The following is a 17,278-nucleotide window of genomic DNA, read 5'->3' as shown; positions in this document are numbered from 1 at the left end:
GCTTTAGTATATCTGTATTTAATGTAGAAAGAGTTTTCACTGATTTGTTAGGTTAGCTTGCCAGCATTGCTTGCACACATTCCCTCAGCTTTTTGAAAATCAGATACTCTGCACCTGCAGAGACAATGCTACTCACCTATGATCAATAGGACATGCACTTGGACTTGGAATAGTTCTTTTGCAATAATAATGTGAATAGTGGCTCACATTTGCAAGAGTCTTAGCCAGAATTAGGGGTGTAGGCTATGTCTATGAAACAGAATTTTTTCTGTATGAATCTAACTTAACTGACTCAATACTAAATGAACTAACCTGCTTAGACATCCATTATATGGGATCATGAGATACAGAGATTGGAAAAGGTCACTAGTGGGTTATGTCTGTCAGTTGGTAGCCAGTGCAGGTTTGATCCTAACAGCGTTTTTCTAATGCTCTGGCCAGCCCAGTTCTTTTGGGTTAAAGTTCCATTTCCTTTTTAATGTAGTAAGCACTTTTTCCCCTATAAAATAGCCCATTCTTTGGAATGGAAACAGCATTAGGTCTTTGTAACTCGGGTAGTTTTTAGCACTGGGATGTTTAGTTTGTAAAAATATTTGATTTAGACTGAGCTTGTGGCCTGATGATGTTTAGAAGAGTGCCAAAGTGTAACTCATAGAAGATGCCAGTAAAAACCATAGTTGGAAGAGGTGAATAATGGTTGCGTCATTTTCCTGGTAGGTGTTACCAGGCCTAAAAATCCATCACTGCCATTTTTAAATGTGTTCCTAAGGATAAAGTCAACTGGTATTCTGTGAACTACATTAAGTATCAAAATAAAATATCTGCCAGTGCCTTGAGTCACTGTCCCACTGTCTTTACATTGTTAAGGAAGCTTTGTTTCATCATTGTGTTTTATTGCCAAAAACAGCAGTAATATTTTTCCCTGACTTTTGAGTATTTTTTTTCCAGTGAAAATCTTGAACATATCAGATTTTTCATTATGATTTAACTTTGATATCAAGAAAATTCTTATTGACAAATAAGTTCTTGTAAAGTGTTTTAAAACTTCAATTCCTAAAATATCCTCTCTCAAAGTCTAAAGACCAATATAGCAGGGAAAAAATAAGCACATTTGGTTAAAATAAAATGAAGTTTTATGAGTAACATGCAATAAGCAGGCCAACACAACAGATCAGATTTCTAGACTAATAAAGTACAAACACAAGATTTTAGGATTCAAACAAAGTACATTAAAATGTGTTTAATTCTCCTTGGTTAGTGCAGAGTACTTCTAGAAATATTGAATGTACAATTTCCTGACTCCCTTTGTGAATGAAATATACCTCAATAATTGATAAAATGTATTTGTTTGTTTGCATGTATGCCTTTAGCTATGTTAGGAGAAGCAGCGGTGCTGAAGTAGATGGAATCACAGAACCATCTCCTGCTCCTTGGGAAATATGGCTCTAGAGTATAGTGAGGAATGGACAGATAGAATGGAAAGTGAAGTATTGGCATCTGATAGATTTGGGTACACTGATTAGGATGTGGGAAGTAGGTAACAAGAGGGACTAGTGTGATCTCTGTTTTTTCATAAGCCCTTGGACCTGGAACCTCTCTTTCAAGGGAAGGGATATTCCTTCCCTTTCGATAGAGTGGTATTGTACTGGGGCATTCCATCTTTATTGAGGAAGAGCGTGGACACAGGCGTAGGTGGAGAATAGGATACAGGGCCCCACCCCCTGGTAAAGTCATTAACCCATCACAGGCTGCTTTATCCACAGCAGTTCTTAGGTATTTTTCCCTATAATCTCAACCGCAGTTTATACTTGTTTATAAAAGAATAAAAGAACAGAGTGAGAGAGAGAGAGAGAGAGAGACAAATGAAGACTAACTGTTTTACTTTTTTCTTAGTTGGTGAGCATTCTCAAAAACCTTTTTTCCTACCAATCTGACAGCAAGTGTGTCTCTTTGATCTGATGTTTGTATTGTCCTTATTTCACTTTTTTACTTTATTTTATACCTGAGGCCAGAACCACAAGGAACACTCAAACAGAAGGGACTGAGAGGAAGCTGAATAGAACCTACAGGAAATCCAGTTTCAGACCAGGGATCTTGATAGAGTGACCATATAATTTATCATCTGAACAGGAAAATTTTGAGAATAACAGTGGACACTATTAATAAATAAGACAATAGGTGTGACATAGGACTGGGTTGGGCCATTCCAGACAGGTGATCATTTGAATGGAGGGATGGGTAGGAAACTGCTGTTGCTTCAGCCCCAAACTCTTCACTTTCTCTAAGGCTTCTGTAAAATATCAAGAGGAAGTAGAAAAACAATAGAGAAAATCAACAGAACCAAGACTTGGTTCTGTGAGAAGATCAGCAAAATTGACAAACCCTTAGCTAGATTGACCAAGAAGAAGAAGACTCAAATTACTAAAATTTGAAATAAAAGAGGGGAATTAATACCAACCTTATAGAAATAAAAAGGATTAGAAGAAAATACTATCATGCACCATATAGAAAAATTAACACAAAATAGATCAAGACCTAGATGTAAGAGCTAAAACTATGAAACTCTTAGAAGAAAACATAGGAGTAAATTTTTGTGACCTTCGATTAGGCAATGATTTCTTAGATATGACACAAAAAGCACAAGCAATGTAATTAATTAATTAATAGGACTCTATCAAAATTAAGAAAGTGAAAAGAAAACTCACAGAATGGGTGAAAATATATTTCAATTACAGATCTGGTAAGGGGCTTTTATGTAGATTATATAAATAATACATGTCAATAATAAATAGACAATAATAAAAAGACACATAACCCAATTTAAAAATGGGCAGAGGATCTCCATAGACTCCAAAGAAGATATACAAATGGCTAAAAAAAGTATCAATATCATTAGCCATCAGGGAAATACAAATCAGCATCACCGTGACATACCATTTCACACCCACTAGGATGACTATGATCATCATAAAGACAGATAATAAGTGTTGGTGAAGATGTGGAGAAATTGAACTTTTATACACTTGGTGGGAATGTAAAATGTTGAAGCTGTTTGGGAAAACAATCTCTTGGTTCCTCAAAAGATTAAACATGGAGTTATATATAGCCCAACAATTCCACTCCTAGATATATAACCGAGAGAAATGAAAACATATGTGTACATAAAAACTTCTACTTGAATATTTATAGCAGCATTTTTCATAATAGCCAAGAAGTGGAAGAAACCCAAGTGTCCATCAACTAGTGAACGAATAAATAAAATATAGTGTATCCATAGAATGGAATATTACTCAGCCTTAAAAGGAATGCAGTACTAATGCATGCTACAACATGGATAAACCTTGCAAACATTGTGCACAGTGAAAGAAGCCAGTCACAAAAGGCCACATATTGTATGATTCCATTTATATGAAATGTCTAGAATATGCAAATCTGTAGAGAAAGAAAGTAGATTAGTGGTTGCTAGGGGCTGGTGGAGAGGGAGGAAAGTGAGGAAGTGAAGGAAAGTGACTGCTAATTGGTATGGGGTTTCTTTGAGGAGTGATAAAAATGTTCTAAAACTCATTGTGGTGATGGTTGCACAACTCTGTAAATATGGCAAAAAACATTGATTTGTACACTTCAAGTAGATTAATTATATGGTATGTCAATTATTGTCTCAATAAAGCATATACTTAAAAATTATATGAAGGGGTGGTTGACCTGTGGTAGATTTGAGCTTTGTGGCCCTCAAATCACATGCATACACATTCATGACACAACCATCCTAGGGCAACTTTGCTTTTATCTGTTTCATATATTGTAAATCCCCACTCCCCTACCTGTCCCTTACCCACTACCCCATCACCCAAAAGATTTTCTTTCAAGAAGGGGTACTATGGCTAAAAAGTAGCTTGAAAATCTCTGGAACAATGAGCTCCAGAACCTCTTCCAGCTCTAATAAGCCATGATTCTGATGCATTGAACTGAGAATTTGAATTTGGCCTAGCCATGAGGCTAGGTAGCCAAAATGAGGCCTACCTCATTTTAACTTCATGTCGACAAAAGGAAAGCTGTGGACAAAGACAGTTTTTTCCCCACATAGCTGCACACAGGTGTAACTTAGTGGAAACTGTGGAACTCAGCCAGGTCCTCAGTTCCCTGGTGTAGTGCTCTATCTCCAAGCTCTGCTTCCTGTTCTTGAATACAGTGATTTGCTAAAATAGAGACACCTGGTCCCAGCACCTTGCAAATGGAATTTTCCTTTCAGCATTTCAAATACATTCATATATTGATGAAGGCTTTCTCCAGGAAGCCATCTGTCTGAAATCTGCAATAATAAAAAACTTTCCTAGTCCCTTAGATATTCATAATGGTATCTGTTTCTTCACTCCTCTACTCCTTTCTACTACTCCTTTTTCTTATTTTTTCATTCCTTTATTTATCTACAAAGCATATATTTATGAAGCATCTACTATGTGCCCAGCACTAGGTTTGTAGCAGTGAGCAAAATTAACTAGTCCCTACAATTATGGATCTTGCCATCTAGTAAGAAGACATATATTAACAACAACAACAACAAGTTTTAAAATTTTCAAATTGTGGTAAGGGCTATGAAAGAAACAAATAAGGTTCTGAGATAGGAACCTCTGGGACTATGTAGTTGTGATTTTAAAAGGAGCTCTGGAATCATATTGCCAATATTCAAATCCCAACTTCACCATTTACTAGCTGTGTGATTTTGAGCAAGTTACTTAACTTCTCTGGGCCACACTTTATCTTAAAATGGGGATAATAATACTACCTACTTTATAGAGTTGTTTTGAGGATTAAATGAGTTGATATAGAAAAGTGCCAAACATGTACTAAGTGCACATAGAAAAGTGCCTGACACATTCTAAGCATCCAGTAAGTAAGTGTGATTCTGATTCACGTGGTCAAGTCGCTCTGCTTTGAGGAAAACTGGCATAAACCAAGATCAAGTTTCTTAACCTGCCACTTAGAATCTTGCTTTATCCTGCCTTTTCAACCCTATCTTCCACTATTTCCATTAATACATCTTTTGTTTGAGCCAAATGGGACATTTCCCTTTCTGTAAGCTTACCCATACTCTTTTTTGTCTTTTGTCTCTTTTTTATTTATGTGTTTCCCTCAGCCTCAGTGTCGTTACTGCCATTTCAACGTGTTCAAATCCTGGCTCCTTTCAGTCTTGGTTCAGATGTGTCCTGAAAGCATCTTTAATCAATAGGTATCTCTAACCTAGAAGGTGGGCTTCAAGTTTAACTGATCCTTATATCTACTCTCCCACCCAGGGACCCAGATGAGCAGCTTCCAAATGATTCAGGTCATTTGTTCCATCCTTAATTAATTCATTAAATATTTATTGAATGCCTACTATGTACCAAGCACTGTTTTGGGTGCTGGTGATAAAGTAGAAACAAGAAATACTAGAAAGTCTCTGTTTTCATAGATCTTACATTCCAGTGGGACAAATGTTTGTAAGTAAGTATTGAAAGTGTTTTGAGAAGAATAATCGGGCAGTGCTATATGGGATAGGTTAGGGGAGAGAGAGAGACCACTGAAAGGAACTAATTAAGGAACTCTTGTAATCAGCCAGTGTAGAATGGAAAGGGTCAGTAGGAGTAAAACATACAAAGGAAACAGCAAGAGTAATTAACGAAATGAAGAGATGACCAGCAGTACTTGGTAGGGACCGGGAAGGTATATTTAATATTTGAGCCCTTTGAGAAGGAACAAATAAATAAAAAGTTAAGATGTAGAGATGTTGTTTTGGGGAAAAGATATTTTAAAATATTATGGGGATCTTTTAGATGGTGATACTGATAATGGAACATCCAAATAGAAATGCTCAGTAGCAATTAGAAATGTGGAGGTCTTGTAAGAGCCCAGTCCTCTGTCCTTTTTCCCTTTTCCAGCTCAACTCACGAATATTTTGTCAATCTCAGTTGTTCCAAAATCCTCCCAAGAAATATTCTGTGTCTCATTCATTTGATTTTCTGGGGATGTGGCATGACTCCATGTCTTGGCCCCATTTCTCTGTTCTCCTAGTGTTTGTTTAGAATGAGGCCTAGGCCCAACCCCAGAAAACCATCTTTAATCATAGCCCTCACTTGAATGGTTCTTAGCTGATTGGGGATTTGGCCTGCTGGAGGAACTAGGAAGACATCATAATTGAACTAGAGAGTCTTTTAAAATTGGGTATGATGGTGAGTGTCATCATCTCCCTATGTGAAGATCACTGTGGTCATTTATGATTCTTGGGAAAACAGGCAACGTTTGGAAAGGCAAATTGTTAAAACTTGGGCATAACATGTAGACAGATTGGGAAGCTGTTTGCATAGCCTGGAAAATAATCTTGCTCCATTTTTGTAGTTGTAGTCTCAAAAATCATTTTTTACTTCTGTCTTTCTCTGTAATACCCAACATCCAATTCATCAGCAAAAATGGTTTGTGTGTGTGTGTGTGTGTGTGTGTGTGTGTGTGTGTGTTATATAAAATCTTATTGTCTGACTTCTCCACTAGAATGTTAACTCCATGAAGTCAATGGCTTTGTTTCTGCTGTATCCCCAGCCAGTGCCTAGAACATAGGAGATGCTCAATAAGAATTCGTTGAATGAATGAATAATGTGAAATAAAATTTTATTCTACATGTTGCTCAATAATTTTGACGTTGGCTCTGTCTTCAAGAACTTAAGAAATATTTTATCCCAATAAAATTATTATAGCTAAAGTCCAAACATTAACCGTACTTGACAGAATAATGTTACCTTAAAAATAATATCATAAAAAAATAGACACTTCATTCCTTATCTAGTTTAGAGAGAAGTAAGTTTTAAAGGCTAAGAACTCTTCTCTTTAGTAATGCTAATTTGGTAACACTTGTGAATGTGATCTAAAATTGAGCATTAACAAGCGGCATTCTGATAAGATCAGCTAGTAATCCTATACCAGCTATGATTAAAATTTATTTTCTCATTCATAGCTTTTTGAGAAAGTCCTCTCAGGAGTTTCCACACTTGGTTACTATTTTAATGTTTGTAGAGATGATGGCTTGATATTTGGGAGGAGGCAATCTATATATTCTTTCTGACTTAAACTTTTATTCAAGCAGTCCCGCATGACCAAGAATATCCTTAAGGTTAGCTTGGATTACCTTCATTAATATACAGAAAGTTGCTTTCTTTGAACAGTAAGAATTACTTGGGACACATCAGCATATGAAAATTTACTGAAGTTGTGGGGCTAGCTGACCAGAGCCACTGTTAGGGATATTTACCTGATTTAGAGAACACTTCAAATTTCTAAGGATTGCCGGGAGAGGTTGACATGATCAAAGCAATTTGCGTGGAAGGTCATTTTGGCCTAGTGATGATCTTTTATGGAGTAGTAGAGAAGAACAAAGTTCTTCTGATGGAAAAGAAGAATTGGCTGCAGGGCAGCAGACCATTTTGCATTTCAAGTCCTTTGCATCATTAAGGTATTGATAACATATGACATACAGAGAATCAATATGTAGCTTTATTTCAGTTTGAATTTGATCTCCACATGAAGTTAAAGGGTACTTAATACAAGTTTGTAAATGACCCTTTATTCTATAATGTCTTGATGGACTTCAATAAAATCAGATACATAGTAGAGTATACTGAGATTCAGGTTTACTTTGAAGAGAATCTACAGTTAAGTGAACCAGGTTTGTTTAGATTTAGTAAATAAAATATATACCAATGAAAATCAGCTCAATATTTTTGTTAAATAAGTATCTTCTGTTTGCCAATGAAAACTAGCTCCTGGATGAAGAGAGTTGTGGCTATACTTAAATCATTTTCATTATTTTTCAACTTGCACTGAATATTAGGGGAAAATTAGTTTTAAAAGCGTGTTCTTGATTCATTTCCATAAACTCTACATAGTTTCTTTAAAGGGAAATATGTGATTTGAGAAATAAAATAGTCAAATAAGGATTTGTATGTATTTTTATTGATAGAAATTTCTCCAAGTTCAACTATAGTTTTCCTATCAGAAAATCAGGTTCATAGTTGCAAGGCAAAGGCCCACTGGAATAGTATTAAGCATATTCTGCTTCTGCATTGCTGCAGAAACTAAATTCAAATTTTTCTGTGACTCTTACAGGGAATGCATAGGCTCGGTAAACTTTCATCTGCTTCAGGGTCAGGGCTAATTCAATCTTACAGCAAGTTTATGAGAGTGGCTGATGTGATACAGTTGTTTCTAGTAAAATCAGACTAGCTCTAAGGAGCCAATCTAAGTCAGTCTCTGAGTAAAATTCTATGAGAAACAGACTCCAACTCAGACACAGTTGTAAACCCTGTTATAATGAGGTCTTGCAGCTGATTTAATCCTATTGAAAATCTTCAAGCAGCCATGAGACAAAATGGTTTCCACATTGACATCGGTGGAATGAACCTTGGATTTCATCAGTATAAAGAGTGGTTACCTTGTACACACAGTAGCCACTTTTTAAGAATTAACATCATGGCCATTTCAAAGCAGGTTGTTGTTTCTGATGTAGAGGCATCTGTTTTGGTTAAGATCCAACCTCCCGGAATGTGTCAAGTTTTATTTTTTAAAAACAGAATTCATTACAAAAAGCAAACAAGTCAAACTTAAACTCAGAAGTTAGTATAAATCAATTAGATCTAGTCTCCCTGAACAAAAATGACCAACCTATTCCCATTATATATGTGAGCAACGTACAAAAAGAAAGAGAGAGAGAAGGAGAACTGTTTCTGAGTTGAGACCTCGTATGCAAAGTTTTGCCTGGAACTAATATTTTTTTCGTGAATTTAGAAACCCTTGAAAATAAGCTTATGCTGTGAAATCATATATGTATAAAAGGACAGACAGACACAAAAGTCTAAAGGACAAAACTGCAGATAGAATCTCAGTAAGGATTTGAACTTACTTGTGTGGGTAGGTTGGTGTATATATATATTTTTTCGTTTAGTTTATCATATTGAAACATACACTGATAATGATCTAGGTATTATAGTCAGTTTTGCACTAGAACTGGTCCTTTTTCGTAATTTACAGCTTAAATGAGAACAATAGACCAAACATGGACTACAGTAAAACACAACCTTGCCTAAACTATCTCCATGCTTCTTTTATTGCAGTTAGCACTGGTCTTGAAATGTGAATGTTTGAACTGATGCTTAGCAGGCAGTAGTGGCCTCATACTGTTACTTCAAAGAGCCGGAAAAGTAACTTCATGAAAGGGAAAACTTGAAACTGTAGTTCTGTCTACCATTCTATCTGTTAAGCAGTGATGGGTATCATTAGTTCTGCTCTTTTGCATAATTACTGCAGTATTGTGAAAACTTTTTTTGCCATCCAACTGGGAACAATTATATTATGTGGGATCTTGTATAACATTTGGCTTAGAGAAATAAAATATAAAAACCCTTGTTTTCTAGTCTGTGTCTGTAGTACCCAAGTGCATACAGTGCTTGTTCAAGTTGTTTTTTAAATAAAAAATAATGGGTTGGTGACACTGAAGGAGACATTTCGTATCGAAATCAATTTATTCTTTAGGATGTTTTTGTATTTAACTTAATGTACTTAAATTTTACCTAGCAGTAAAATTTAGAGTTACGATGGTAATTCAGGTATAATATGATAAAAGTTTATGAAGCATAAAGCTGAAATCACTGAAAATTTGAGACTTAAAAATATCTCTTTGTTGTTTACTTGATTAAATTATCAAGTTGGCATTAAGTGTTTCTGATTGTTACAACAATTTTCTATTTATGTAAAGCCTCCAGTGTAGAATATGTCTACGTTAAAGGCATCAACAGCCTCCCCCAGCAGCACCACCCTACCCCATCCCAAAAACCAAACTTATAAAAGATACAGCTAGACAAGTATGTTTGCAAATGTTTAAGCAGTGAGGCATATAATTTTTTCAAGTTTATAAAAAGTCTGCTTTGTAATTCCAGTATGTAAAACTATTAAAATACTGTAACCAGTTTTTTTATTGTATTTGATTTTGTGAGATAGAGAAGATGTTCTTTGAAAACACTACTACATTTTTGCAAGAGCAGTAAAATTAGAATAAATGTCACAGTGATATACAGATGTGATTGTTACTTTGATTTTGTGGTTTCACACTTGACTTTTTCATAATTTATAAGATATGAAAAATTATCTCATGATTGGCAAGAGATATTTTGATCAAGGTTACAGTATAATAATTGCATATTCAAAATATTACTTCAGTGTTGCTGTTATATAACCATAATTATGATAATAAGGTGGAAAAATATGTGGATATGTTCATGTTTGGTGTATAGTTAAGGTTTCCTTAGAAAGACGAAGAAATTAAAAGAAATAGTATGAATTAACACTGGAATAGATGCTGAATTACCCTTTCTTGTAAGCCATCAAAACAAAAATTATATGTGTTTTAGTCCTTGCTAATTCCCAAGAGGTTGGTTTCCACATATTTTTCTTTAAAATTTAAATATCCATTTATTTGCAGCATTTTTATTAATGAGGGTGACTTTTTAATGTACTCATAAAAATGTTGATATGGCCAAATGAGACATTTCAATCAATCAAGCTTATCTTTCTCCACTCGAAAATGCTACTGAAGAACGTCTAATTACTGTCATTTGAAATTATTTTAATGCATCTTTGGTATTGTCACATACTCAAGTGTGGTTTCAGCCGCTACTCCTGAAATACTATGGCTCTTACCAGACTCCAGGGTGAGCTAGTAAACTTACCTATCTCAATACATGAAAAAAAGGAGGAATTAGCTGTAGTTCCCTAGCTACTAGTACAGCTTTCAGCACCTTTTCCGTGGTGGCTAGTATCTGTGCCATAAATACCTGTGAAAGGATAGGAAAATGCGCTGAAATGATCTAAGAAGTAAACTATCAACTTGACATGTTTTCCTAGCTATTGAAAACCTTCTCATATTGAAACCCATTGATAGTGAAACTGTAGAATTCCTCTGATTTAAGTACCATCTGGTTGTGCTCAAGGCTTTAAAGCTGTTATCTCCGCATAAAATTTCAGAGTCCTATACTTTTTTCTTCACCAAACTATCCATTTTTAAGCCACAAATATTTTTCCAGCTCTTTCAGATTTTATCTAAAAGTATATTTTAACAGTATTTAAATAGTTCTTAAACAATAACAATTTATCTTGATAGATGGCATGCTGTGTTTTTTCATTTTATTTTAATTAGCCATTGTGGAACCAAATTCCCTTTTGTTTTAGTCTTTTGAATATTGTTTAATTATAGTTATCATGCCAGATATCTTAAAGGTTATTTTACCAATACAGTTTCATTTAACATAACCCATATGGAATCAATAGCCCAGTTTCCTAAAGTGAATGCTTGGAAAATCTTACATTCATATGTTAAGAGTACACATCCTTTCCTCATTAGTTGGAAAGTACAGGGATTTTGGCACAGGTTCTGTGTGGAAGCATTGTGCAGCTTTTATATGGATTTTGTTTTTAGCCTTTGATGACACTGTTTAGAATAGGAAGTATCTAATAAGTAAAGCATTTTGTCTCAAGTGCTGCCAGTGTGTTTAATATATGCCTGGAGGTCTGAAACATTATCTTCTTCACTACACTAATATGCATTTAATTCTCTGAAAGCAGAAGGTCGAACTTTTAAAAGGGACGCAAAGTACATTTTCAAACAGAATAATTTAAAACATATGGAAGGGGGGACCAGAGTAATGTACAGTTGGTTTTTATGGTTTAATCATGATCATGTTAATGCACACCAGTAGCTAATTAACGAAAGCTTTTATTGTTCATTTTAAATGAGTTAGGTAAAGAATAGGAGAGCTGATGTAACAGCTCTGCCCAGAGATACATGTTTCTGTTGCATTCACTAACAGCAAGCAAATATTGCTATTTTTGACAACTTAAATTATTAGTCCCCTTGGACAATAATAAAGCAAAAGTTATTTTCAGAGTTATTACATTGTGAACTTTTCTTTCCACAAAGGAATAGTAAATTGATGCCGAAGTTTAGGGCTTAGCACACATAATTAATTATAAAACTTTTCTCAATAGCAGGCCAGATACTCTTCAATATAATAGATAAATCTGCAGTAGACTGGTGACAAATCAATGGGTTTTTAAGTACATCTCAGAAATCACCAGCTTATTTATTTCAGTTCTACAAATAGTGTGGAAGCTTAGAAAAATGGAAGAAATGTTGGCTTTTAACATGGCTTTTAGAATTTAGTTTTCTAGTCCGGGGAAAGTTGTATTTTTTTTTCCTTTCAGTAAGAGTCAGAGTCTTTCATCTCTGGGTCATTGGTTCAAATTCCATTATGCTCAATAGTGACTAGAATTAGTTACCATCTGACTTCTGTTCAGTAACCCGCATGACCTGAGCTCATAGCTGCCGTCCTGCCCCTGCTGGTTATTTATTTCTCAAGATCAGGCCACTTGACATTCGCTAGAGTCTAATGTGGCAATCTCAACACAGAATAGGGCTGGACACTACATTTCTTTATCTTTACCTACAGGTGATTGGTTTTGTCATGTTAACACTGATGGGGAACACTTAACTCACTTTAAAGGAGAGGCTACCTTTTAAATACAAATCTGTAAATTGGAAGAAAATCTAATGCTCTGTGCATAGAAAGTATAGTCTCATATGGTTAATTGGGGTTGCCTCTATGGATAGAGAGAATAAAAGTAGTTGAGTTCTTGATTTGAGTTTGCCATGGAACTCAACCAAAAGGATTTTTTTTCGTTGTGCTATATACAGATATTTAGTTTGTAATGCCTCAAAATGTGGGCAATAAATCCTAGACTACTTATGTACTTGACTGTATTATTTTTTCACATATTATTTGAGAATTCTTAATTGGTGATGGATTTGGAGGTATGGTTGAAATTTTTATAACAGGAATACCTAAAGGCTTTAACATTAAACTGTCGTTTTGAGAATTACCTTAATTATTTTTATTTTGCTGAATTTTTAAATTAAATATATTTATTTCTTTATTCGGTCAGCACACAGTTATTAAGATCTACTATGTAACAAGCAGTATAATATGTGCTAGGAATACTAATGGCATTCCCTCTTACCATAGCCTACTAGCTGTCTGACCTTGGACCTATTATTTAATCTCTTTAAGCTTCAGTTTCCTCAGCTGTAAAATGGAGATAACAGTACTCCCTTAAAGAATTGTCACACTTGGTAAAGAAAATGTATGTACTATGCTAACAATGTTTGGCAAATAATAAACATACTCAGTGGTATCGTATTTTTTTATCTTCAGTTGCTCGCAATCTCTGAGACAGAGCACAGTGTGAAAAGTGCTATAATAATATGAGTTTGTTATAAAAGCACAGAAGCTGGAGAGACTAGCACCATCCTGGCAGGGCTGAGGAAGTCTTCACAAAGGAGATGACTTCTTTTTTTTTAACAATTTTTTTTTTAATTTTTATAATTTTATTTTTTCCCCCAAAGCCCCAGTAGATAGGTGCATGTCATAGCTGCACATCCTTCTAGTTGCTGTATGTGGGACGCGGCCTCAGCATGGCCAGAGAAGTGGTGCATCGGTGCGCACCCGGGATCCGAACCCCGGGCCACCAGCAGCGGAGCACGCGCACTCAACTGCTAAGCCACGAGGCCGGCCCGTGACTTCTTTTTTTAACTTACCCTTTGTTGAGTGCCTACTGTGTGTGTTCAATACGTTACCTCATTTAATGTTGCAGCAACTCTGTGGGTTGAGTATTAAAGTCCCCAGTGTGAGAGTGAGGACCCAGCAGAGACTGAGGGGATTGCTTGAAGTATGATCAGCCCACAAGGTGGAGAATGCAGATCAGGAAAAAGCCCATGAATATGTCTGGAAAGACCTTTAAGAGTACAGTACACGGGGAAATCTGTGCCCATATATATTTACATATTAACAATCATGTATTTCTAGTCTGCAGAGCAATTTTTTTCATTTAATATTGTATCAGAAGCTAACATATCATCAAACATTTATGGATCCTCTCTTCAGCGTGCCAGACACTGCACTACTCTTTTTTTTTTTTTTTTTTAAAGATTTTATTTATTTATTTTTCCCCCAAAGCCCCAGTAGATAGTTGTATGTCATAGCTGTACATCCTTCTAGTTGCTGTATGTGGGACGCGGCCTCAGCATGGCCAGAGAAGTGGTGTGTTGGTGGCGCCCGGGATCCGAACCCAGGCGGCCAGCAGCAGAGCGCGCACACTTAACCGCTAAGCCACGGGGCCGGACCTGCACTACTCTTTAGTGATACCCAGAATCAAAATGGTATGGCCCAGTCCCTCCAGCAGTCCTTCACCTGGTAAGAGAGACAGACACATTACAGCTGCCCATTATTGGGTATTTGCTATACATCAGGCACTGCGCTGACCTCTTTAGGTACATTAGCTCATTGAATCCTCATACTAACCCTTTGAGGTTGGATTTATTATCCACATTTTACAGATGAGATTGTGTAGCCTTTAAGAGTTTTATAATTTTTCCAAAATCATACAATTAGAAAGTGTTGGACTTGACCCCATGTCGTTCTGACTCCAAAGCCTATAGATTGTTTTAACACTATCTGATACTGCCGCCACAAAACATTTTATAGAAAATAATACATCCTAAAATAGAAGTATGGGTAAAGTACTAGGATCGCCAAGAAGGAAAAGAGTCAGAGAACACTTCTCACACAAGTGTCATTTGTTCTGAGTTTTGATGGATAGCAAATGGTTGCCAGCCACAGCAAGCTCAGAAAGGGTGCTCCAGGCAGGGAAGCGGTATAGTATAGATAGAGTGGTTTAGAAGAACATGGTGTCTTCAAAAAACAGGGATAAATTGTTTTTGTTTCAAATAGCTAGTGCTGGGTTTGTCTAACAACAATGTGTCTTTGTCAAAGACCTTAAAATGGATTAACAAATATTATTTGAAAAATTTTAGACTATTACATCATTGTCTTGAATTATTTAATAATCCTTTAACATTTTCACAAGCAACTTATAATAATTTGTAGCACGTGGAAAAATACTATATTTACCAATCAAATTAAGGAAGAGCCTAAAAAAGTGATAAGCAATACCAGTACTTTGGGGAATAATTTTCCATTGCTAGTGGTAATATAAATTAGTGCAGCCTTTGTGGAAAGGAGTTGGCAATTTTTGATAACCTTAAACTTTTTCATACTATTTATCTTGTAATTTCACTTCGAAGAGCCTGTCGGAAGGAAATATTAGATGTTTGTTATAAGTGTTTGTTGGCAAAAATTGAAAATTTGAATGTCTACTTGTATGAGAATGGTTGAACTAATGCTAAGTGAAATATTATACAGCTTTTTAAGATGGCATTTATGAAGAGTATATTGGCATGTAAACAAACAGAGTTACAGATTTGTCTCTACAGTATGATTATAACCATAAAGGGATGGGAGTGGGGGGAACCTATGCACAGGTAGGGAAAGAAGACTGAAAGGAAATGCACTAGAATAATAACATTGATAATGTTTGGTGATAAGATGGGGGTCAAGAGGGTTTTGTTTTTTTTCTCGGAATTTCTTTGTTTCTTTAATGAATCGGTATTACTACCTCAATAAAAAAGCAAGTAAAATATCTAGGTCTCAAATAGCAAACTGATGGTTGGGGTACCTAAGAAGGGGGGAGACCAAAGAATCAATCGGGAGGTTTTGGAGTTATGCTGCCAAGGTGATCATAACTTCTGCTGCCATCAATTTGTCCTTTGTTCTCTACATAGGGAGTCATTGATGGGAAATTTTGAGAACTAATAATAGCCTTTAGTGCACAAAGGAAAAATCCACCTTCAAGGGCTTTAATTACTTACATTTTGCTTGGTTATTTACATGTACCCTTGTTTCAAACCTATTGTAGTAGAGGAAAATAAACATCATTTTGAATAGCATACAATTATTTTAGTTTACTTTTCTTTGTCCTTCATAATAAGGATTACTGACTTTTCCCTCTCCTTCTTACTATCCAAAAACCTGTAAATCCATTTTATAATGACAAAGGTAAACAATATAAACTACTCCTACTTAAAATATAATTTCAACCAATAGTAATCATGATTTGGAAACAGTTTATTGTACTACTTGGAAAATCACTATGAAGCTTAATACAATATAATATTAAAGAGGCATATTTTTTTTAATATACACTACCTTGTATTAGTCCAAAGAAAGAAAGTCTGACACTCAAAAGTAATTTTAAAGATAGAAATGCACATTTGATGCTTTTTCTCAAGTATTTCTTTGGCATTTTAATGTGAATAATTTTTTTGAATGGGCACCTCCTTTGTTTTTATGATTACTCTCTTACAGGTTATACTAGACCCATTTTTTAACATGTTTATATAATATCATTCACATAATAACACTTGGAATATAAATAGTTTAAAATATTTTATTATTTTTCCTTACAGATCTCTAAGCAAGAACAGAAAAAAATGGATACATTTGATGGAAGCATGGCTGAAACCTCATCTCGGTACAGTGGTGCTCAGGATAGTGGAATTGGCAGTGACAGTGTTAAAATCAGAATAGTGCAAATAGAGCAGCACAGTGGTACCAGTCAGCATCGCATTGCCCGTCCCTCACGCCAGTCATCCATTGTAAAAAATCTAAATTTTATTCCGTTTGACATATTTATTACTGCAAGTAGAATCTCGCTAATGACCTATTCCTGTACAGCCTTACCCAAATTGAAATCGCAAGAAGGGAAGGACAACGAAAAAACTGCCAAGAGTTCATTAAATCTCCCAGAAGTTGATTCAGATGTTGCTAAGCCCAGCCAAGCATGTATTTCCACGGTAACAGCAGAAGATCTCTTAAGCAGCAGCATATCTTTTCCTTCAGGGAAAAAAATAGGGGTCATCTCTCTTGAAAGTCTTCATGCATCCACAAGGTCATCTGCTAGACAAGCACTGGGTATTACTATCGTTCGGCAGCCTGGACGAAGAGGAACTGGTGACTCACAGCTAGAACCTTTTTTGTACTTTATTGTGTCCCAACCTTCTTTGCTTTTGAGTTGTCACCACAGAAAGCAGCGAGTAGAAATATCCATTTTTGATGCTGTGCTTAAAGGAGTCGCCTCTGATTACAAATGCACAGGTAAGAGCAAATTTACTGGAGTGCTAATAACTACTACTACTTATTAAATTTTATTCCCAAAGTTTCAAGATTGATCAAACAGAAAACAGCTGGCAGACCAGACAGGCCTTCTTTTCACTACAGAATATGTAAATATATAAAGTTTATGTTCCGCAGCT

The 17,278-nt window shown here is 35.6% G+C and overlaps 1 protein-coding gene across 8 annotated transcripts in view; it reads left to right on the top strand.

Annotated features, from left to right (window-relative positions):
* Nucleotides 1-17,278, top strand: part of VPS13B (vacuolar protein sorting 13 homolog B) — a 741,189-nt gene that overhangs the window by 513,308 nt on the left and 210,603 nt on the right. For all 8 annotated transcript variants that reach the window (XM_087447588.1, XM_087447586.1, XM_087447584.1 and 5 more), the window contains one exon: nucleotides 16,433-17,120. In XM_087447588.1, coding sequence (XP_087303714.1) covers nucleotides 16,433-17,120 — 688 coding nt within the window. The remainder of the gene's footprint in view (nucleotides 1-16,432; nucleotides 17,121-17,278) is intronic.

The sequence above is a fragment of the Ceratotherium simum genome, chromosome 23 (assembly GCF_057802395.1).
Source record: "Ceratotherium simum simum isolate JZ-2026a chromosome 23, ASM5780239v1, whole genome shotgun sequence".
Lineage (NCBI taxonomy): Eukaryota > Metazoa > Chordata > Mammalia > Perissodactyla > Rhinocerotidae > Ceratotherium > Ceratotherium simum.
The sequence above is the reverse complement of the archived record's forward strand: the minus strand, read 5'-3'. Positions and strand labels throughout refer to the sequence as shown.